At 44.7% G+C, this 22,672-nt stretch overlaps 1 protein-coding gene across 1 annotated transcript in view; it reads right to left on the bottom strand.

Annotated features, from left to right (window-relative positions):
• Positions 1 to 22,672, bottom strand: part of OSBPL10 (oxysterol binding protein like 10) — a 280,920-nt gene that overhangs the window by 177,127 nt on the left and 81,121 nt on the right. Inside the window, exon 2 of the mRNA XM_081825542.1 lies at positions 1,530 to 1,705. Within this exon, the coding sequence (XP_081681668.1) occupies positions 1,530 to 1,705 (176 nt within the window). The remainder of the gene's footprint in view (positions 1 to 1,529; positions 1,706 to 22,672) is intronic.

Below are 22,672 nucleotides of genomic sequence, written 5' to 3'. Positions count from 1 at the left end.
GAAAATTGGACTCAGAGGGGGGCGCCTGGGTGGCTCAGTTGGTTAAGCAACTGCCTTCGGCTCAGGTCATGATCCTGGAGTCCCGGGATCGAGTCCCGCATCGGGCTCCCTGCTCAGCGAGGAGCCTGCTTCTCCCTCTGACCCTTCCCCCTCTCATGTGCTCTCTCTCATTCTCGCTCTCTCAAATAAATAAATAAATCTTTAAAAAAAAAAAAATTGGACTCAGAGGCAAGGAGGCTGGGCCCTCGGTCTGGCTTTGCAGAGGCTGATCTCTCGCTGTCAGTTCCTTGGGGTCCAGGAGAGACACAAGGGGCCTTTTCTTTGTACTGAGCCCTTCCTTGGGCAAAGAAATATGTAGGAAGGCAGAATTCTCAACCAACCCCCAACACTCAATACATACAAGTCCTACCCTTCCTCAGACCTTAATAACACTGACTCGGTGTGTGTGTGTGCGCGTACATGCATGCACACACACCAACATGGGCATCCGGATTGTTGTTTTTGTTATTTCATTGAAGAAAACTGACAATTTTTCTGGCAATGCAACTGTAATGGAACGATGGAAGAATGATCTAGCAATCCAATTATACTGCTACAGTCGGGGCTGGCATTGCTAAAGACCTGTACGATGGACGTGCCTTGGGGGTGGTGGGACCTATAGCCATGGCTCAGTGCGGGGCTTCCTGGGGATTTATCCTCCAGGAGGATGCTGAGCAGGCCTCAGTTCTCAAGAAGCAAAGAGAAGGGGAAAAAAGCAAGACAAAAAAATTAACTCCACACCAAACAGACGGCTTCCTTACCAGGCTCTAATACTACACCAGAATAAATACAATATAAGTGAAGGGGGCTGGGCGCCTGGGTGGCTCAGTTGGTTAAGCGACTGCCTTCAGCTCAGGTCATGATCCTGGAGTCCCAGGATCGAGTCCCGCGTCGGGCTCCCTGCTCGGCAGGGAGTCTGCTTCTCCCTCTGACCCTCCCCCCTCTCATGCTCTCTCTCTCATTCTCTCTCTCAAATAAATAAATAAAATCTTTAAAAAAAAAAAAAACAACAATATAAGTGAAGGGGGCCTTTACTAAGAGACGGTTCTAGAGAAACTCGGGGGCGGGGGCGGGGGCGGGGGGGCGGCAGAGGAGAGGCGCACTGACCCTTGAAATGTTTGTTTTGTCCTCACAGCCTAGCCGCGCAGGGGATTGTAGTGAAGATTCATACTGTAAAGTCCAAGAAAATATACACTGATCTGATATGAAAAATCTGAAATCCGAAAGCTGGGCTGGCTTTACTGTCACTCCCCTTTCATCTGTCCTTAATTCCTCAGTTATTCAGGACAAGCAATTCCCAATGCCAGCTCCGTCTCCCTGCCCCAGGTTTAAGAGAGGCAGTGTCTATCTGTCTGTCACCACGGAGTCGTCAAACACAGCAAATTGTTAAAGGTGATTTAAAAAAAAAAAAAAAACACCCAGGAGAGCTGCCACCATGGTAACTGGGAGTGCAGCCCCTGAGACCCATCTGAAGAGTTAGAAGAACATACCTCTCAGCTTATACATCTCTCCGTTAGCGGAGTACACCACCAGCATGTGGGGAACTTCGTCACTCAGGGACACTATGGCTCCAGACAGAGACAGGGCTCCCCGAGGCTTCTGGTGTTTGCTTTGCTCATTCACAAAATACTGCAGGATGCCAGCCTCAAAATCCAGCACAAAGTACCTGTGCAGAGAAACACAGTGCATCATTCCTCCTTCTCCAGCCCACGCCTCACAGCAAAGGGGGAAAGTCATCCTTAAATCAACACCAAGGCTCTCAATTCAGGGAGGTGGAAACCCCAAGTCCCTCCTGGGCGCCCCACAGAAGTCAGCCCGTGAGTAAGGGGAGAGTCCTGGGTTCTTAAGCCAGAATGGTGCTTATAAGGGGCCACCAGGCTAGGCACAGGCTACGTCCATTCCGGATTTGGTGTAAGGCCCATTACCTCACCTGGTGCCCATGGAGATCACAGTAAGCCTCCAAATGACCCCCTTCCCCCCGCCCCCCCCAAAAAAGACAAGCAGATGCATTGGGTGACAGCCTCGGGTGACACACTCCGTAGGACTTCACAGAAACAGCTGGACCTTCTAAGCCTCTAAGAGAGGCCCTTTTACACGCAGGGAACAGCAAGCTGGGCCCTGAGCTTTCTACTGGTGGCATGGGTAACCCTAAGGAGCCCGAGCTCCAGGGGTCACCGGTCAGGGAACTGGGCGTGCTCACACAGCCACCTGGCACGCTCCAGCAGGCCCTTCGAGAACTCACTCTACTCTGGGAGGCCACAATGCCGTTGCAAGGTAAAAGCAGAGGGGCTGCAAGTTGCCTAAAGCACTCAAACAGGTCTTTGTAGCCACACATCTGGCCTGTTTACACGCTCAACCTATCGCCTAGGAAGTCACCCCAACAAACTCCCCTTCTGCACCAGGAAGAAAAGGTCTTCATCTGAGACTCAAGTTCTTCCTGCGGCCCAGAGGCTCACTACAGCCCCTGCTGGCTTTTCCGCCTTCTCGCTTTCTGTTCCACTCACAGCAGCCTCTCCTCTCCACCCTCAGAGTCCCCAAGTCGTCTCCCACACCACAGGACCTTGGCTCATGCTATTCCTCCCTGTCTGGAACAGTTACTCCAAGTGTGGCCCACAGACTGTTCCCAGTCTACAAGAGCTTTGCAATTTTGGCTTTGCTTCAACACCCGACTGCGTGATCAGAGGATCGGTCTCATTAAACACACATGGCACGTACAAGCTACACACTAGTCATGGATCAACCACAACGGAATTGAGGGGAGGAGGTGGGGGTCCTTCAGCACAGTTCGAAAAACACCTGCCCAGAACGCTATTCCTGCCACCTAGACTATGGCTTCTTTGCCTTCTTGCCATGTTAACTTCTCAGCCTTCGGGAACAACTCAAGGACCACCAACTTGAGAAACTTCCTGATACTCAACTATTCCTCCCACAAGCTCTCATAGCACCTTGAAATTGTCCTTCCCGGCCCAGCCCGGCCCCAATGGGAGTCTATACTTGCAGGAGCCTCTAATTCCACATCTAGTTTCCCCACTAGGACTCTACACCCTCGGGAGGCAGAAATATGTTCTCCTCCCAGTGCCCAGCACAGTGCCGACACTTCACTGATACTCAGTGAACTTTTGTTCAATGGATTAATGAAGCCGGGGTGGGGCGGGGAGAACCCCACCAAATTCCAGTTTCCAAGCCAGGCACCAAAGCTCCTGGGTCACTACTGCGAACTCACAGAGGCACTGCAAAAATAGTTTACATTTGGTGGCGCCTGGGTGGCTCAGTCGTTAGGCGTCTGCCTTCAGCTCAGGTCATGATCCCAGGGTCCTGGGATCGAGCACCGCATCGGGCTCCCTGCTCCGCTGGGAGCCTGCTTCTCCCTCTCCTACTCCCCCTGCTTGTGTTCCTTCTCTTGCTGTGTCTCTCTCTGTCAAATAAATAAAATCTTAAAAAAAAAAATAGTTTACGTTTTTGAGGGACATATGGCAATACTCAACACGGGTCAGACGCCGTGCATGTACTAACTCAGTTTGTTTTCACAGTTTCAATGTTAGATTGCACTACATTCCTTTGAACAACATCGTATCTCTGCAAAGTAGGGTTTTCAGCAGGTGCGGGGATAAGAAGCAAACATCAACGTGGAACAGGAAAAGAAGGCAGTGATATGCCCAATATGATTCCAAAGCTTGAAAGCCACACAGGGCCCGCAAGTGCATACATCCCATCCATAAGTAATTGCATTATTTAAACAGATTTTTTTCCACTTATGATTATTACTATTTTTTCAAATACCAAGGTGCTAAAACATAAATATGTATGAAGTTGTTTGGAACTAACCATTTAATAAATGAAACTTAGGGGTTTCTTCACAGTAGAAGCACCATGAACCAAGAACATTTACAACCCTCTGATCTAATTCATTCTCACAGCAACCCAAGAGTTACACATTGTCATTCCCAATTTACAGATATTCTGAGACCCAAAGAAACTCACAATCCAAGGGCAAGGCTTGGTTTGCACCAGCAATCATAAACTCCTCTTTGATTGTCATGCCAGTCCTCCCTTGGCCCTTTCTCCAAGTCACCTCTCAAGTCACCTCTCCTGGACTCTCTTAGGAACTTTATTCTCCCCGCCTTCCTGTTCCAACAGAGCTAACCCAGCAAGCTGGAAGCTCCCTTCCCAGAAGCAGAGGTGCCCACCCCCGCTCCCCTCCCACAGAGCAGGGTGCCTGACACCCCAGGACCCAGTCCTCCAGAACTCCAATTCCTCTAAGAAATCTTCCACTTGTAATTATTTTTAACATTCTGGCCAAGATTGTTTATCTATCTTACCCGTCTCCTTCCCTCCCATACCTTAGGCCAGGATAATAAAGATAGACTTCTGGTTTTCATTATTAGCATGGATAAATCAAGACACAGAAATGCATCACAGACAGGACTATTCCAAATTAAAGCTCCTACTCCAGCAGTATCAACATCACCTGGGAGCTTCTTTGAAATGTAAATTCTTGGGCCCCACTCAAGACCTGCTGAATCTGAAACTCTGCGGGAGGAACCCAGAAAGCTGTGTTTTCTGCTTCCAGGTGATTCTGATGCAGCTCAAGGTGGAGGGGCACTGGCCTATAAGCTTCCTTCCTCTTCCAGGAGACACCGCCAGAATATATTCTCCCAGATTCCCTTACAGTTTGGGTGTCGCCATTTGAGTTTTAGCCAATAGGATGTGAGGAAAAGCAATGCAGTCTTGACCCATAATACACACATTCTCTCTCTCCCTCCCACATACATACACACCCACTCTTACACACTCACTTTCTCTCTCATACACACACACACACACACACACACACAACCTGCAGGTGAACTTGGGAACCCCGCAACAATTATGGCAAAGAGGTAAGGGACCTGGGTCCCCGAATCACCACCTGGAAGAATCACCTGCTAAGGAGCACCCACATCAGGCTGGTATAGGAATAAGAAAGTTCTGCTGAATTAGGCCATTAAGATCAAGATGTGTTACAGCAGTTAGCCTTACAAATTCACAAAAAAGTCTTTATTTCTATTTTCATGTCCTACTTAAATTTTTTTAAGATTTTATTTTTGAGTGATCTCCACACCCAACATGGGGCTCAAACCCACAACCCTGAGATCAAGAGTCACATGCTCCACTGACTAAGCCCTGTCCTACTTAAAATTTGCTCTGACTCGGGGACGCCTGGGTGGCTCAGTCGCTTAAGCATCTGCCTTTGGCTCAGGTCCTGATCCCAGGGTCCTGGGATTGAGTCACGCATCGGGCTCCCTGCTCAGCGGAGAGCCTGCTTCTCCCTCTGCCTGTGGCTTCCCCTGCTTGTGCTTGCTCTCCCTCTCTCTCTGACAAATAAACTTTAAAAAAAAAAAAAAAAAAAAACTTCTTAAAAAAAAAAAAAAGAATGTGCCCTGACTCCTTTCTGTGTGGCGAAAACCAAACTCCTTCTTCGACAAGAGAGCAGGGTAATTTCTGAGCTGCCAATGATCGAATTATTTAAGTGCTGACCCTGCCTTCTCCTTAGGAGTAACTGTTTTCAACTTGACCTAGATCGAATGTCATTGTGACCGTAGCCATGCAGACACACTCCTGGCAAGGCAGAGCACTAACAGTAATACTCCTTACAAGTGTAGGGAAGGACACTTGGCTCCAACAGCAGCACTTCGTGTCCTCCCCCTCCGCCCCCCCGCCCAGACCAAAGCTGCAGCATCCCTCGTAGATAAACATGCCCACTTTCCTGGGGGAAGCAGAAAAGGAGGGGGATCTGAATAGGCTTCAAGGAAAAGGCATATGCCATTGGTCGGAAGGGAGGAAGGGTTTGACATCTTTCTCCTTATTGCTTCTACCAACTCCTCATCTGTCAGCTTTCCTTGCTCCTAGAGGCAGCTTCCCAAAAGCATCCTGTTTAAACAACTCACTGTATATTTGCAAAGACATTATTCAGAATCTGGTGCAAAGAAATGAATTGAAAGTTGTTCTTTTGCCCAATAGGGATGACAGAATAACCAAATGATGTCCCATTATGCAGGATATGGGGACGCATTAATGATTTTTCACAACACGTATTTCAAACTTACATCGTAATTTTAACCTGTCACAGATGGGAAAAAAAATACTTCCACTGCGTCCAAAATAGCTTAAATGCAAATACGCAGGTTTGAATCATGTGCACTAAGGAAGATCATCAATAATTTACTCCCTTCTAAAAACAATTAGAAACTACCGTGTTTGGAGAGAGGGGATGGAGTACCAGCAGATTAAAAACTGTAGCCAACTCAACAAAGTGTTCCTTCAGGAGGGCCTCTGAAAGGTAAGTTAGCTTGTGTCACAGAAGGTGAAAGCTATCCATACGGCATTAAGGAGGGCAATCCTGGCTGGTCACATCCCCTGGGAGGAAGGAAATTAAATTTGGTTTCCCACAGGGTCATGGCTCTGTCAGGTACTGCTGTTCGGAGCTTAGAGCGATATCTGAAAGTCCTATTTAGCTTTCATGCTAAATAGGAAAAGTTAACCATATTTCTAAATGAGACTTCACAAGCCCAAGTGAAATTGCTAGATAAAACCCTAAAACATTCTTACAGGTCTTTCCTTCTGGAGAAATGATTAAGACAAACCTAATTCCTACTCTTTTTTTTTTTTTTTAGTTAGTGTCTTCAAGCTTTAGTGTGCAACTTGATGTGCAGGTAAACTTCACTGTATACAGAGCAAGCCTATTTTATCTGCTGTGTTAACAAAGCAAAGAACGTGCTAGAGAGAGAGAACCAGGGGAAAACTCAAACCCACTTAGAGAGCCATCTTCATTGCTAGTAGGTCAGTTTCCTGGGGGCACCACTGGCCAGTTCCAAAGCTGGGAGCCATGGCAAGTGGCGGGCCCCATCCTTGCAGGGGCTGAGGGCCAGCCACTGCCTACTGCTTATCCTTCAGACAAACCCCACTGCTTTAGAAACACCACACAAGCACACGCACACACTCCAGCCTACATACACACGTACTCACACTGATGCTGACACTAACATGTTCCCACACATGCACCTGCACACACGTATGCAGATACTCATGTTCATGCTCACACTTCTGCACTCACATCGACATTCTTGAACTCACATGCTCCCACCCCACTTTTACACACTCCAACATGCACACACATTCACACTCCCCTGCACATGCTCTGACTCACTCCCTTACACACACGCATAGCAGCGGCCCTTTCCTATATAGCACTGCTCTCACCCAGCTGTCTGACAGTTTCATTAAGGTTCCACTTTAGGGTCTGAAAGTTGAAAACCATACGTTTTTACATTAGGAGCAGGGAGGAATGGGGCCTGGGAGCAGGGAGGAATGGGCCTGGAAGCACACCAACAACCATGGGCCAAACTCCAGCCGGGAGCGGAAATGTCACAGGAAAAGATGGGAGGCAGGCATCGGGAAGAAGCTCCTCGATGCGGACAGGCAACCAACCCACGAGAGAATTTAGAGAAAAAAAATGCAGTGAAAAAAAAAAATCTTCCTTTGAAGACGAACTTTGCTAGATACGCTGGTCCTGACAAAAAGCTAAATCATTTCATCTGAATTGAAAGGTGAAAATTAAAACAAGAGTAAAGGTCCTAGGAAGAAGAGGTTCTCGCCTCTCCGTGGCGTGTGAGCAGACACCCTTCATACCTGTGTTATTTCCAATAGGCTGTCAGGACTCTCCGTGTCTCCCCAGAGATTCAGCCCCATCATCACCACGCCTGATGCTAGGGCCAAAACCTCGGGGACCCCCTGGGACCCCCTGCCTGCCAGACCTGCCACCCCCATCCCCATGTTAAAGAGGAAGGTGGACACAGCCTCCGCTGACCACAGGTGGACAGGCGGTCCTTCCCACCGAGATGGGTCTCACCTTCCTCGGGCAGCCTGTCTTCTGAGAAGCAACTGCCCCCGCTGCAGGAACTCACTGGACACGGCCGGCTGGGGAAGTCTGAGCAATGGCCTTGTCCCCACGAAGGACAACATCAACCTTGGTCTTCCACTTAAGACACTTTTCTGGGTTGGATTATTTACTGCCTGACTCTTCCAGAACCCCAGTCCACACCCCACTGGTACACCAAAATGGCAGAGACAGACACCCTCTCGCAGAGGCTGGATTTCTCTGCCTTGGGCATCCTCCCCTCCTCCATGGGCCCATCCACTAGAGAACCGACCCATGTAGGCACGGAGCTCAAGGAGTGGTTCTTTCCAGCACGACACACACAGATACCTCAGATTTCAGCTGCCCACACCCAATTCCCTTCTATCAGTTGAAATATCACCATTTCCGACAGCTAGAATCACACTTCTAAAATGTCCAATCTATGGTTTACAGAAAAATTAAAATGAGGAAAATCCACAATGCAGAGCAAACTCAGTATGTGAAAGAGGAGGGGAAATATCAAATTGTGGGTGTATTTTCCTAAATTCACCTTAAGTCTTCAAACCTAATACCATCTGTTGACCACCTTCATTGAGCCCTTCTCATCTCCAGAGAGCAACATATTAAAGTTCTCCACACCAAGTTACCTCCTCGGAGCCACCAGTCACATGCGAGAAGGTATTTATGCATCCCCAGGTGGGCCTGTAACACCTGATCATGGTGGTCTCCTCACGGGGAAGGGTTCACACACATAACCCTTAGAGTTTCTGGCTTGGGAGAGAAGGTAAATCTTCTAGAAGTTTTCTCATGATAACCTGGAGAGGAAGCACCAAAACCTTACAAATTCCAAGGCACAGTGTCTGCAGGCCACCTTAATCCTAGCCAAGCTTTAACATGTGAAACCCGCTTAAGTCTTGCAACTTGTGAAGATGGGATGGCCATGTTCCATCTCTGTGGATTCCCAATCCATTCGGGGTTTCCTGGGTGTGATCTGGAACTGCAGCTTAAGGAGGGCAGGGAGGGACCTAAGAGAGGTCATCCCTCCAGGTGGGCAGGTGGCACTTTAATATACAAAGGGAACTTACACAGGAGGCTTGTCTTGGGCAGCAGCAAGATGAATCCACGTGCCCACCCTCTAAACCCTAAAGGTCATGTATACCGTGCAGGTGTTCTCAACCATCCCACCACCATCTCAAGGCTGTGTCCTTGGAGCAGGCTCTGGGAGCAGGAAAGGCCAGCAGAACCCACATTCCAAGGACAGGGAAGGGGGTGAGAGGCCTCCAAGTGCCCAGCTCCAGCTCACAGGTCAACTGGTGGTCACGTCTTCTTGATGACCATTCCAACAGTCTCCGCTACTTACTACTCAACTTACAACCAGATATTTCCACCACTGCCACTTATCCCCCAAAGCACCACGAGGCAGAGATTCCAACATCCTCCAGAAGGTACTAAGTTGTCAGAGGGTCTTCAGGCTCATCACCAACCAGGGAACAAGTATACTCTATTACGTGAGAATTACAGAAGAACTCAGTCATTCTCAAACATTTGTCCATGCAATACAACAAGCCCAATCTCAATCGATCACAAAAATTTAGCAGGATATGGCCTGTCTATAGCAGAACCATGATGCTAGCCTTCAGACGTCTTAAAGATCGAGAAGCTGAACCCTTAGTCAAAATAACTGCTAATCTTCACAGAGCACTTTCTACATGCCATGTATTATTGCTCATATTAACTCATTTATACCTCCCAGCAGTCCTAGGAAATAGATATGATCATAACCTCTTTCTACAGGGGAAAAATTCAAGCAAAAAAAAAATAATAATAACTTGTTCAGGATCTTACAGACAGGAAATGATGGGGCTAGATTTTAACTCAGGCAATCTGGCTATATAGCTCATAGCTCTAAACCGTTAAGATACTCCTGTGGATTAAAATAGTTTTCACTGCAAAGAAGCAAAAACAGAGGATCAAAAATACAAAAAGCAAATGGATAGAAATGCAAAAGGAAAATAAAATACAGTCAGATCGGGAGGTTGTAGAATCCTCCTATCACCCAGAATTGAACAGATATGCAGAAAACAATACATAGATCCAAGACAACGTAAGTTTTATTTTAAATTTGACAAATAATTATATACACGAGTGAAAAATAGGATTTATTATTTTTTTTTAGGATTCTATTTATTTATTTGAGAGAGAGAGAGAGGGAGAGCGCTGAGCAGGGAGCCTGATTCGGGGCTCGATCCTGGGACCCCAGGATCATGACCTGAGCTGAAGGCAGACACTTAACCGACTGAGCCACCCAGGCGCCCCAATAGGACTTCTTTTTAAATGTGCATGAACATTTTCCAAAACATTGTCCAAAAAACCATCAAGAAGTAGAAATGTCATAGGTCACATTCTTTATAGTTCATGGTAAAATGACTGGTATGTTAAAGACTTCAGTTTTTAAAAAATAGTATTAGTTTTAGTAATATAATATTTAAATGTAATTGTCATATTATAATTTAATATTCATTTAGGAGAAAAATATGGGTGAATAGGTTAGAGTGGGAAGGGCATAACAGAGGCAAAACCATAAATAAAAGTATTGACACATATTTCTAAATAAATAAATCTCTAAAGTAAAAAAATAATCCATAAATAAAATTAACAGACAATCAATAATGTATAGTTTAAAAAAATACTGCAGTATCTTGCCTCCTAAAAAGAACGTGTCTTACGGTTTGGGTCGGCCACTTCCTTCTTCCTGATTCAGTTAAGCAGCTTTTGAAAAATGTGGATTTCTCTGGGGCGCCTGGATAGCTCAGTCGGTTAAGTGTCTGCCTTCGGCTCAGGTCATGATCCCAGGGTCTGGGATCCAGCCCCGCATCGGGCTCCCTGCTCGGCGGGAAGCCTGCTTCTCCCTCTCCCACTCCCCCTGCTTGTGTTCCCTCTCTCGCTGTGTCTCTCTCTGTCAAATAAATAAATAAAATCTTTTTAAAAATTAATTAATTAATTAATTAAAATGTGGATTTCTGACTCCAACCCACACCTAGAGAATCGGAATCTTTGCAGATGAGGTCAGGAAATCAGGAAGGTGAAATTTCAAAGTTTCCCTAAAACGCCCTACAGGAGAACAGCCGGTGCCAAGTCGGAGACAGAAGAAAACCTCACAGTGTTGTTCGCTGTCCTGGTTTTCAGCTTGTCGGTCAAGGTTTCCCCCACTATCATTCATACAGCAAATGCCGGAGCACCCACATGCCCATACAACCAAGCAGTATTTATTATTTAAGTGTGCGACGACCTCATTTTGTCTTAGTCTGAACGAGCCCAAGCCCAGCTCCTAAATCACAACCACCCAGGCGGTGGGTTTTCTTGACTCTGTCACTTTGGAAGTATTTTTGAGAAAGATTTAAGGAAAAGTTACAAAACTACCTGGCATAAAGCTCCTGCATAATCGGATCATCAAGCAGCATTATGCAGGTGCTCACCTGCGCAGAGGCGCCCAGGGGCCAGGTTGAACGAACCACCTAAAGATTAAGAGCCGGCTCAGCCCAAGTGGCTGCCGCCTCGGGAACCACCTGAAAAAGCACTGGCATAAGTCAACGTTAACTTTGAACACAAGATTTGATGCATTGCGCTTGGATTTGATCTATGATGAGATTCAATCTGCTTTTAAAGACTGGGTGATTTAATTCCAAAAGCAAGAACTGAGACCTGTCTGACAAGGATTAATACATACAGGCTTTCGGAATATTGCCTCTCACCTTCTGAACTATTAACTCTTGATTTTCCAGTGCCTTTAGGGAAGAATCTAATACTATTATAAGTAAATTGTAAAATATCAAGAGGTGTCATAATGCACAGAGCTCACATTTTCACTCTTGCCGTTGAAGACACAGGTAACTTACCTGGGGATCCTTACATTGGGCTGAGTCTTGATTCAAGTCCCAGCTTTGCACTGTAAGGTTAAACACACACATCAAGTCACGCTGAAAAAGATTCTGATACTCACTAAAGCCCTGTGTTTAGAAGGGTGGGCATTCCCAGCCTGGCTCCCACCAAGATGAAGAGAGCGGAGAAGCCGGCCTGGGGAGACCCACCAGGGGAAGCAATTCAGATCATAAGATTCCCAGGCTCAGCTTTGCCCCCAAATATCCAACTCAGTCAGGCCCTAAACCCCACTGTCCTTGGATCAAAGGATCTTTTATTTTTCCCTAGGGTGATGCAGCACAGAAGAAAGGTGTGACTTGGTAGTAAGAGGCCTGACTATAGCCTAGACCGCTGGTTTTCAAGCTTTAGCTGCATCAGAATCACCTGGAACCTTGTTAAAACACAACTCCCTGGGCCCTCTCCAGAGTTTCTGATTGCGGAGGTTTGGGGTGGTGTATGAGAATTTGAATTTCTTTCTTTCCTTTTTTTAAGATTTTATTTACTTATTTGAGAGAGAGCGAGAGAGAGTGCTTGCACAAGCAGGGGGGAGAGGCAGAGGGAGAAGGAGAAGCAGATTCCCTGCTGAGCAGGGAGCTGGACACGGGGCTCGTGACCTGAGCGAAAGGCAGACACTTAACCGAATGAGCCAGCCAGGCGCCCCGAGTCTCTGATTTTCTAACACCTTCCAGGGGTGAGGCTGATGCTGCTGATATGATCACACTTCCAGAACCACTGGTTCTCACTTCGGTAACAAGGTACTTTATCCACTCTGAGCTTTGACGTCCAGGTCTACAAAAGCAGAAAGCTGATCAATTCTCTTTGCAGACCATTCCACCATCACTGTTCCTAAAGATCTGTCTGGTTATAAAACAAGAGCTTCCAAAAGCACACGTCGCTTTTCCAAATGCAGACAGTAAATCGGATCTGATGCTGATGTTCATATTGCATTGTGTCAGCAGTTTAGTTAGTTGACTACAATGCCAACAAGAAACTTAAAACAAGAACCTGGATTTGTTCTTTTGTCGAGGTGCCATGGAAATATTATTTGGCAAGGACTAGCACCTGATTCTCAACATGGTCGGCTGTACAAAGGTTCTTTAATGTGGATATCTTTTTTTTTAAGATCTTATTTGAGAAAGATCGAGAAAGCACAGCGGTGGGGGAGTGGGGGAGGGGGTCAGGGGAGAGGGAGAAGCAGACTCCTCACTGAGTAGGGAGACCGATGCGGGATTTGATCCCAGGACCCCAAGATCATGAGCTGAGCCCAAGGCAGACGCTTAACCGACTGAGCCACCCAGGGACCCCAGATATGGATACCTTTACTCAGGGTTAAAGAAAAAAGAGTCTATATAAGTCCAACTTTCTGAAGAAATTCGAAGAAAACCTAGTTGCAAAACTAGGTTTTACTTGCAAGCATTGACTCATTTCTTTAAAAACAATTTTTTTTTCACTGAGTACCTACAATGTGCTAGGCATCCTGTGCCAAGTGCTAAGGACACACTGGTGGGTTGGGGTGTAGACAAGTTCCCTGCTCTGATACAGGGCAGGGTAGATGAATGGCTCCAACAGACAAAATATTCACTAAAATAAATGTGAAACTATAGCTGTGGTAAGTGTCTCGTGGAGACGGGAAGAAGATGTGACCTGGTTAGGGAGTTCGTGAGGACAAAATATCCATAAACTGGTGAAAGGATAAGCAAAATGTGATATATGCATACGATGGAATACTATTTAGCAATAAAAAAACTGATACGTGCTACCCCATGGACGAACCTCAAAAGCATTATGCTAAGTAAAGGAAGCCAGATGCAAAAGATGATGCATTTTATGATTTCGTTTATACGCAATGTTCAGAAAAGGGAAATTTATAGCAAGAAAAAGCAGATGAACAGCTGAGAACAGGAGCAGGATAAACCACAAACCAGCTAAAGGGGATTTTTTTTCAGCGATAGAAATGTTCTCAAACTGGATGGTGAATTTAATGGTATGTAAATTATACCTTAATAAAAGTATTTAAAATAAAACACTTCAGGGACACCTGGGTGGCTCAGTCAGTTAAGCGTCTGCCTTGGGCTCAGGTCATGATCCCAGGGTCCTGGGATTGAGCCCCACATCGGGCTCCTTGCTCAGTGGGGGGTCTGCTTCTCCCTCTCCCTCTGCCTGCCGCTCCCCCTGCTTGTGCTCTCTCTCTCTGTCAAATAAATAAATAAAATCTTTAAAAGAAAACACATCAGTGTTTCTGGCACTAGGCTCGGTCAGCGTGGAGCTGCAGGATTACAGCAGGGGCACAATCGACAAGACTTGATGATGAACAGGGAATTAAATTTGGGGAATTCTGCACCTGAGAGACCTTTACAACTTCCAAGAGATGTCGATTAGCATCTGGATGAATGGGGCTGGAGCCCAGAGGAGGTCTGAGCTACGGCTATCAAGTTGAAATCTCCTGTAAATAAGGAGCCACTGAGGCCAAAGGCATGCATGAGATTCCACAGAAAGAGAAGAGAAGAGGGGCACCTGGGTGGCTCAGTTGTTAAGCGTCTGCCTTCAGCTCAGGTCATGATCTGAGGGTCTTGGGATCAAGCCCCGCATCAGGCTCCCTGCTCAGTGGGAAGCCTGCTTCTCCCTCTCCTGCTCCCCGTTTGTGTTCCCTCTCTCGCTGTGTCTCTCTCTGTCAAATAAATAAATAAAATCTTAAAAAAAAAAAAAAAGAAGAGAGGAGAAGGGGAGGCAGGGAGGAGTATTCTTCAAACCAAGATGTGGGGAAATCTAATCGTAAACAGCAAAAGAGACAGAGAACACAAGGCAGAGAGCTAGGAGGAAACCAGAATCCCAGAGAGAGAATGTTTGGGAAAGGAGGCTGTGACCCACTGTGTCGAATGTTGACAAAATGTCTGTGAGATAAGAACTGAAATGTGCTGTTTCTGACCATACACTGATCTGTTTATTTCCAGATTCATGGAGTGCCATGACCCTACCTTACTCTCAAGCAGATCAGTTCTTGTTGATGCAGCAAGCACAAGAGAGAGGAAAAGAATTTCTCTTATCTTCCAAATGTTTATTGCCCAAGTTTACCAGATGTTTCCCAATATCCATGTTCCACTTTTACTGGGAGCAATTGGAAGATTACTGGGTTGAAACCAGGGTTTGTAACCTCTACTTTGGCACAGATTAACTCATAGTCTTAAACCAGATGTAGCAGAGACCGCTGACTACCCAACCCAATATTCATTTCCTCTTCTCTCTCAAATCAAGAGACCTCCAATTTTTAGCGGGCCACAGTAGGCTATGTCAGAATACACTTCCCAACCTTCCCTTCAGCTAGAGGTGGTCATGTGACTGAGTTCTATCTAATGAGCAACAATGATGTATTAGATTCCTTCCCCTGCGTTTTAGGAAGATGGAGATCATGGCTGGAATTTCAACATTCCAACTTTGAAGATATGGCCACAGCTGTGGATGGTGAGACAGAGTTAGAAGAAGCCTGGGTCTTTGAAATCTTTGGACCCCCACCCCTCAACACCAACCCTAAAAAGCTTACTTCAAGACTTCTTTTATGTGACATAAAAATAAAGGCTGCATATCAGAGTCACCTGGTGTTCTGGGCTGAATTTTGTCCTCCCCAAATTCATATGTTGAAGCCCTAACCTCCAGAGTGACTGTATTTGGAGACCCCAGGGCTTATAAGGAAGAAATTAAGGTTGAATTAGCTTATGAGGGTGGGGCCTTGGTCTGATAGAATTAGTGTCCTTACAAGAAGAGACTCCGGAGAACAAGCTTGCTCTCTCCCTGTGCATACAGAAGGATGGCAGTCATCTACCAGCCAAGAGAAGAGGCCTCAGAACAAAACCCACCTTGTTGGCACCTTGCTCTCAGACATCCGGCCTCCATAATTGAGACATAAATTTCTGTTCTTTAAACCACCCAGTCTGTGGTATCTTGTTATAGCAGCCCAAGCAGACTAAAACACCTAATTACAAGTCCCGCTCCGCTGCATGCACGTTGACCAATTAAATCAGAATCTCTGGGAGTGAAACCCAGGCATTGGTAATTGTCCAAGCTCCTCAGATGATTGCAATTGCAGCCAAACTGGAGAGCCAGTGGCTGATTCCACCTGTTAATTACAGCTGAACACTATTCCTAACTGATACACCAACCCATTTGATCCATCTTCTTGGGCCAGTCAGTATGCACACTGTTAAAACGGGATTATAACGCTCACTACTTCCACCAATATTTAGCAACTCTACCATATGCCAAATGCTGAGGATACACTGGTAAACTGGTCACAGTTCCTGCTCTCAAGAAGCTTATGTTATATGAAAAGATACATGAATTTGTTCTCTGAGCAAAAGCAACAAATTATGTAACTATTATAATTATTTGGGTTAAATACAATGCAGAACCCAGAAAAAGTAACATGGATGAAAAGCAATCATATCACCATATTAAACAAAAGGTAACAACCTATTATAAACCTAAATAGTGTTTCAGAAATCACTCAATAATTAATTGCTGAGAATAACTTCACATCAGCGATATATCCCCATTATACACACATATATACACATATACAGCATTAGAAATTGTGCTTAATATATCTACATTTCTTACTTATCATCATGAGGAACATCACCATATTAATTTCAAGACACTCAAACTCCAAGAACTGTATGACAGATAAATGAAGTGTTCACCATTGATCATAGTTTTCAAAACAGACTTCCTTTAGAGTCCCATACAATAGATCGCCATCACATCTATAGAGGATAAACAGTTACTGTATTATTTTCAGATTTCATGTAAAAACAATAATTACTCCCCAAAAGACTGTTTAAGACTATACCCATTTGGGGATCAAATGCTCCAGGTTCTAAGCACAGACTCCACATTCCAGAGGATCTAATCAAATGGAAACTACTTGTATTTTCTGCAAAGATGGTATTATTTCCTTACAAATCTATTTTCTTCCTCAGGTCTGGACAAGGTGGAGAACCAGCACATCGTCCGGATCCCTCCTTGGAATCCAATCGTAGAGATGCCACAGAAGTGTAAGGATGCTGAGAGACTGGAGTGCAGAGCAGAGGTGCCTGGGTCCCCAACTGCAGTGACAGGCTGGGGCCAGGGAGCATGAGGGCCACAAAGGAGGCACAGTTTCAAGGAGAGTCCTCCAACTGTACCACATGTGTCACTATCACTGCCCAGATGAGCAGAAGCACCAACTCGAAGGGCTGCTGTGATACCTGGGCAGTGCCTGGCTTGGGTGGGTCACTAACAAGAGTAAGTACCATGGAGCCAGCCAGCTTCTGACCTTCTGCCTTCCCACCTCAAAACCTCTCCTAGGCCACAGCCAGGCAGCGCTAAGAAAGACTCAGGTCAAGTCCTCGGGATGAAGAAGAAAAAAGACAAGAGAGTTAAGGGATCCAGACTGCCCTTCAGTCCTGAGGGCATCTTCTGCCACTGAGTCAGCTCATCGGGTGAGGACAGGCAAGCGCCCAAGCTGCTGTCACTCCTCTCTCCGATAGAGAACAGGCAGAGTGACTAAACATCACCAAGTAATAAAAGGTACCTGACAATGGCAGAAAGAACCAGAAATTAGGGGCGCCTGGGTGGCTCAGTTGTTAAGCATCTGCCTTCGGCTCAGGTCATGATCCCAGGGTCCTGGGATCGAGCCCCACATCAGGCTCCCTGCTCGGCGGGGAGCCTGCTTCTCCCTCCCCCACTCCCCCTGCTTGTGTTCTCTCTCTCGCTGTCTCTCTCTGTCAAATAAATGAATAAAATCTTTTAGAAAGAAAGAAAGAAACATGATGGCATGTTATTCCACAGAAACAATGGTGACACAAGGCAGTAGAGTATCTGCAAAACAGAGAGATAACATAGCCCCAAGAAAGAAAGAAAGAAAGAAAGAAAGAAAGAAAGAAAGAGCGAGCCAGAAATTAGAGAAGCATGTGTGCTATAAAAGGGGGTGGGGGGAAGAATGGAACAATTCACACTGGAAGAAGTAGACCTAATGGGGAAAAAAAACTTAAAACAAATACTTTAAACAGCCTCAGTGAGCTATGGGAGGCAACTGGAAATGTGGAGTAGAAAGAAGCAGAACCACCAACTCAAAATCCTGAGTTTGAAAAATAAGCTTTGGGGGTGCTTGGGTGGCTCAGTTGGTTAGGCATCTGCCCTTGGCTCAGGTCATGATCCTGGGGTCCCAGGATTGAGTCCCGCATCAGGCTCCCTGCTTAGCAGGGAGTCTGCTTCTCCCTCTGCCTGGTGCTCCCCGTTTGTGCTCTCTCTCGCTGTCAAATAAATAAATAAAATCTTAAAAAAAGAAAAAGAACTTTTGTAAAAGGGCACTTAAAGGATTGGTAGAAGAGCAGAAAGAGGTGGAAGAATGAATTGGTGAGCTGGAAGATTAATCAATGCACTCTCTCTGAAGGCAACAGGACCAGATTTTTTTTTTAAAGATTTTATTTATTTATTTGAGAGAGAGAGAGAGAGCACAAGAGGGGGGACGGTCAGAGGGAGAAGCAGACTCCCTGCTGAGCAGAGAGCCCGATGCAGGACTCAATCCAGGACTCCAGGATCGTGATCTGAGCTGAAGGCAGTCGCTTAACCAACTGAGCCACCCAGGCGCCCAACAGGACCAGATTTTAAAGGTGGAAAAAAAATGTGATAAAATAGAAGTGTCAACATCCATCTCGCAGCAGTTCCATGGGGCAAAAAAAAAAAAAAAAAAAAAAATGAAAGGTAAAGGGGAAATATTTAAAGAAATAAGAACCAGAAATTTGCCACAATTGAAGAGTTAACACTTCATATTGAAAGAACTCACAGATGCCAAAAAGGCTGAATGAGAAAAAGCCACACCTAGATATATTATAGTAAAATTACTAATCAAAGAAAAAGAATAAATTCAAAAGTTTCCAGAGGGAAAAAGCAGAAAACCTGTAAAGAAAGAAAAATACCAGACTGACATCCGAGTTTCAACAGCAACATTAGATGTAAGAAGACAAATACTTTCAAAATGCAAAGGAAAAGATCGTGGAACCCTTCATTTGGTGTTCAGCTGATTATCATTAAATGTGAAGGTGAAAAAGTCCTTTCACTTCTCGTATCACAGGCAATGGGGGTTTTGAGGAATCTTCCTTCTACAGTAACTGAGTTCTAGATACTACGCAAGAAATCTCACAAGAAACCACAGTTTCTAAGGAATGCCCCATATATATGTACCCATGTGGTACCAGGGCTGTGGGCAGCTGGGGGCAGCAGGGTTGGTTGTCTTGAGGGCAGATGTTGATAGAAGCATGCTACTGGGATAGTGCGCCTTGGGCTCAATTTCTCCCAGGTTTGGGAGGAGCCACACCTGGGATCCCCTTTAAACCAAGACCCTCAAGGGGGTCTAAAATGATGTCAGATCAGCACCCCTCTGGCTACTATAAGAAACAAAAGTAAATCCTCTCCGGAGGAAGTATCCCTAATGTATATTCTCAGGCAGATAAGTTCAAGCAACATATTCACAAAGATCACCAAGTACAAAAGAAGGCAAGCCACTAGGAGTGAGTTTTGGCAGAAACAAAACACAATGCATTCAGACCTCCAAGAATGGCAGATAACTGCAATTGTTAGATATAGAGTATATAACAGCTGGGTACAAAATATTTAATGAAATAAAGTATACAAACACAAAGATATGCACATAACAAAAGACTATCAGGAAGGAACAAATGTATTTGAAAACAAAATGCAACCTCTATACATTAAAACTGTAATTTTTTATTTAAAAGACTATATAGCATAGGGAATGTAGTCAATGGTACTATAATAGCATTGTAGTTGTAGGATGACAGATGGGAGCTACACTTGAGGTGAGCATAGCATAACATATAGACTTGTCAAATCACTATTTTGTACACCTGAAACCAAAGTAACATTGTGTGTCAACTACACTTCAAAAAAATTAAAATTAAAAAAAATAAAAGAATCTCTGAATGGGTAAAGCAGTAGATTAGAAACATCTAAAAAGAGAGTAAGTAATGTGGAGGTGCCTGGGTGGCTCAATCAGTTAAGTGGCCAACTCTTAATTTTGGCTCATGTCATGATCTCAGAGTCTTGGGATTCTGCCCCCACATCGGGCTCTGAGCTCAGCAGGGAGTCTCCTTCAGAATTCTCTCTTCCTCTCCCCTCCCCCAACTCTCTCCCTCTATAAAGATAAATGAATAAATCTTTAAAAAAAAAAAAGAGTGAGAGAGAGAATAAGTAATCTGAAAGATATACTCAAAGAAATTCCCCAAAGTGCCCCAACGACAGAAAAGATACACAGAAACTGTAGGAGAGACATTAGGAGATTGGGAGGCCAACCACTGATCTAATTACAGCACCAAACAGAATGGAGAGAAGGAGGGAAAGACAATATTCAAGGAAATAATAGCTGCGAATTTTCCAATATGGGTTCCCCTGTAACTCAAACATGATAAATAAAAAGAATTTCACTGGGTGGCTCAGTCGGTTAAGCGTCTGCCTTCAGCTCAGGTCATGATCCCAGGGTCCTGGGATTGAGCCCCATGTTGGGCTCCCTGCTCAGCGGGGAGTCTGCTTCTCCCTCTGCCCCTCCCTTCCCCCCCCACCCCTCTTATGCACGGGCACGCACTCTCTCTCAAATAAATAAATAAAATCTTAAAAAAAAAAATTTCACAGCTAATCATGTCATCAAGAAATTGCAAATAGCAAAGGGAAGATCCTGAATGAAAGTAAAGATAAAGTTCAGATCCTCTACAAAGGAATCTCAATCAGAATGATGGCACATTACTCCACAGAAACAATGGTGACACAAGGCAGTAGAGTATCTGCAAAACAGAGAAAACATAGCTATCAATTTTAAATTGTGTGCCCAGAAAAGTTGCAGAATGAGAATAAAGTACTCTACAGCTATACAAAACACTCAGAGACCTGCAATTAAGGAGCTTTAAAATTTCTTTAAGAAAAAAAAATTCCAAAGATATATGCAAAAAGAATAATTAATGAATAAAATGATAAGCACAGAGGCAAACCAAAACAATATGGTCTATACAGAAATAACGATGTCTAACTTGTGGGATTTTTTGTTTTTATTTATTTATTTTTAAAGATTTTATTTATTTGACAGAGAGAGACTGAGTGAGAGAGAGAGCACAAGAAGGGGGAGGGTCAGAGGGAGAAGGAGACTCCCTGCTGAGCAGGGAGCGTGATGTGGGACTCAATCCTGGGACTCCGGGATCATGACCTGAGCCGAAGGCAGTCACTTAACCGACTGAGCCACCAGGTGCCCTAACTTGTGGGATTTTTTAAAGGACAGAACTCAAATAATGAACAATAGTGCGTAAGATAGGAGGGAACATTGAAATTATTCAACTGAGTTTGGAAAGGGGATTTAAATAGTTAACTTTACATTTTTTAAAACTCAATATACAATTTCAAGAAAAACCATGAAAATAATAGGGTGTAAATTCCAAAACAATGGAAAGAAAAAATGGCATCTAAAAGAACAAAAAATTCAATCTATCCCCAAAAAACAAGACAAGGAGGGAAAAACATAGAAAAATTGAAACCAATAGAAATCAGTGATTACAATGGCACAAACACATCTAAATGTATCAGTAATCACAAAATCATAAATGAACTAAACTTGGCAGTTAAACAACAGATAATGCAAATTAAACAGGTTTTTTTTTTAATCCAAACATGTCCCTATGGCATGAGGACATAAAAGTCAGAGGGCAGGAAAGATTGTAAAACAAAAACAAAAATAAGATTTTCTTTAAAATTTTTAAAGAAATTAAGAAGAAAATGTATGATCATTTTAATAAATGCAGAAAAATAATATGTGAAAGTTTAATATGTAGTTACGGGAGAAAGAAAAAATCTGGGCACCTGGGTGGCTCAGTCAGTTAAGCATCTGCCTTTGGCTCAGGTCATGATCCCAGGGTCCTGGGATCAAGTCCCATATCGGGTTCCTTGCTCAGCGGGGAGCCTGCTTCTCCCCCTGCCCTTTCCCCTCCCCCTGCTTGTGCACTCTCTCGCTCACTCTCTCTCTCAAATAAATAAACAAAATCCTTCCATTTCTTTTTTTTTTATTTTTTTATTAACATATAATGTATTATTTGTTTCAGGAGTACAGGTCTGTGATTCATCAGTCTTACACAATTCACAGCACTCACCATAGTACATCCCCTCCCCAATGTCCATCACCCAGCCACCCCATCCCTCCCACTCCCTCCACTCCAGCAACCCTCAGTTTGTTTCCTGAGATTAAGAGTCTCTTATGGTTTGTCTCCCTCTCTGGTTTCGTCTTGTTTCATTTTTTCCTCCCTTCCCCTATGATCCTCTGTCTTGTTTCTCAAATTCCTCATATCAGTGAGATCATATGATACTTGTCTTTCTATTGACTTATTTTGCTTAGCATAATACCCTCTAGTCCCAACCACATTGTTGCAAATGGCAAGATTTCATGGGTGTTTTTTTGATGGCTGCATAATATTCCATTGTATGTATATATACCACAACTTTTTGAGGAACCTCCATACTGTTTTCCAGAGTGGTTGCACCAGCTTGCATTCCCACCAACAGTATAGGAGGGTTCCCGTTTCTCCGCATGCTCGCCAACATCTGCTGTTTCCTGACTTGTTAATTTTAGCCATTCTGACTGGTGTGAGGTGGTATCTCATTGAGGTTTTGATTTGGATTTCCCTGATGCCGAGCGATGTTGAGCACTTTTTCATGTGTCTGTTGGTCATTTGGATGTCTTCTTTGGAGAAACGTCTGTTCATGTCTTCTGCCCATTTCTTGATTGGATTA

This window comes from Leptonychotes weddellii, chromosome 1, assembly GCF_054177405.1.
Source record: "Leptonychotes weddellii isolate Sample4059 chromosome 1, ASM5417740v2, whole genome shotgun sequence".
Lineage (NCBI taxonomy): Eukaryota > Metazoa > Chordata > Mammalia > Carnivora > Phocidae > Leptonychotes > Leptonychotes weddellii.
Note: the sequence above shows the minus strand (reverse complement) of the source record. Positions and strands in the feature narration are given on the sequence as shown.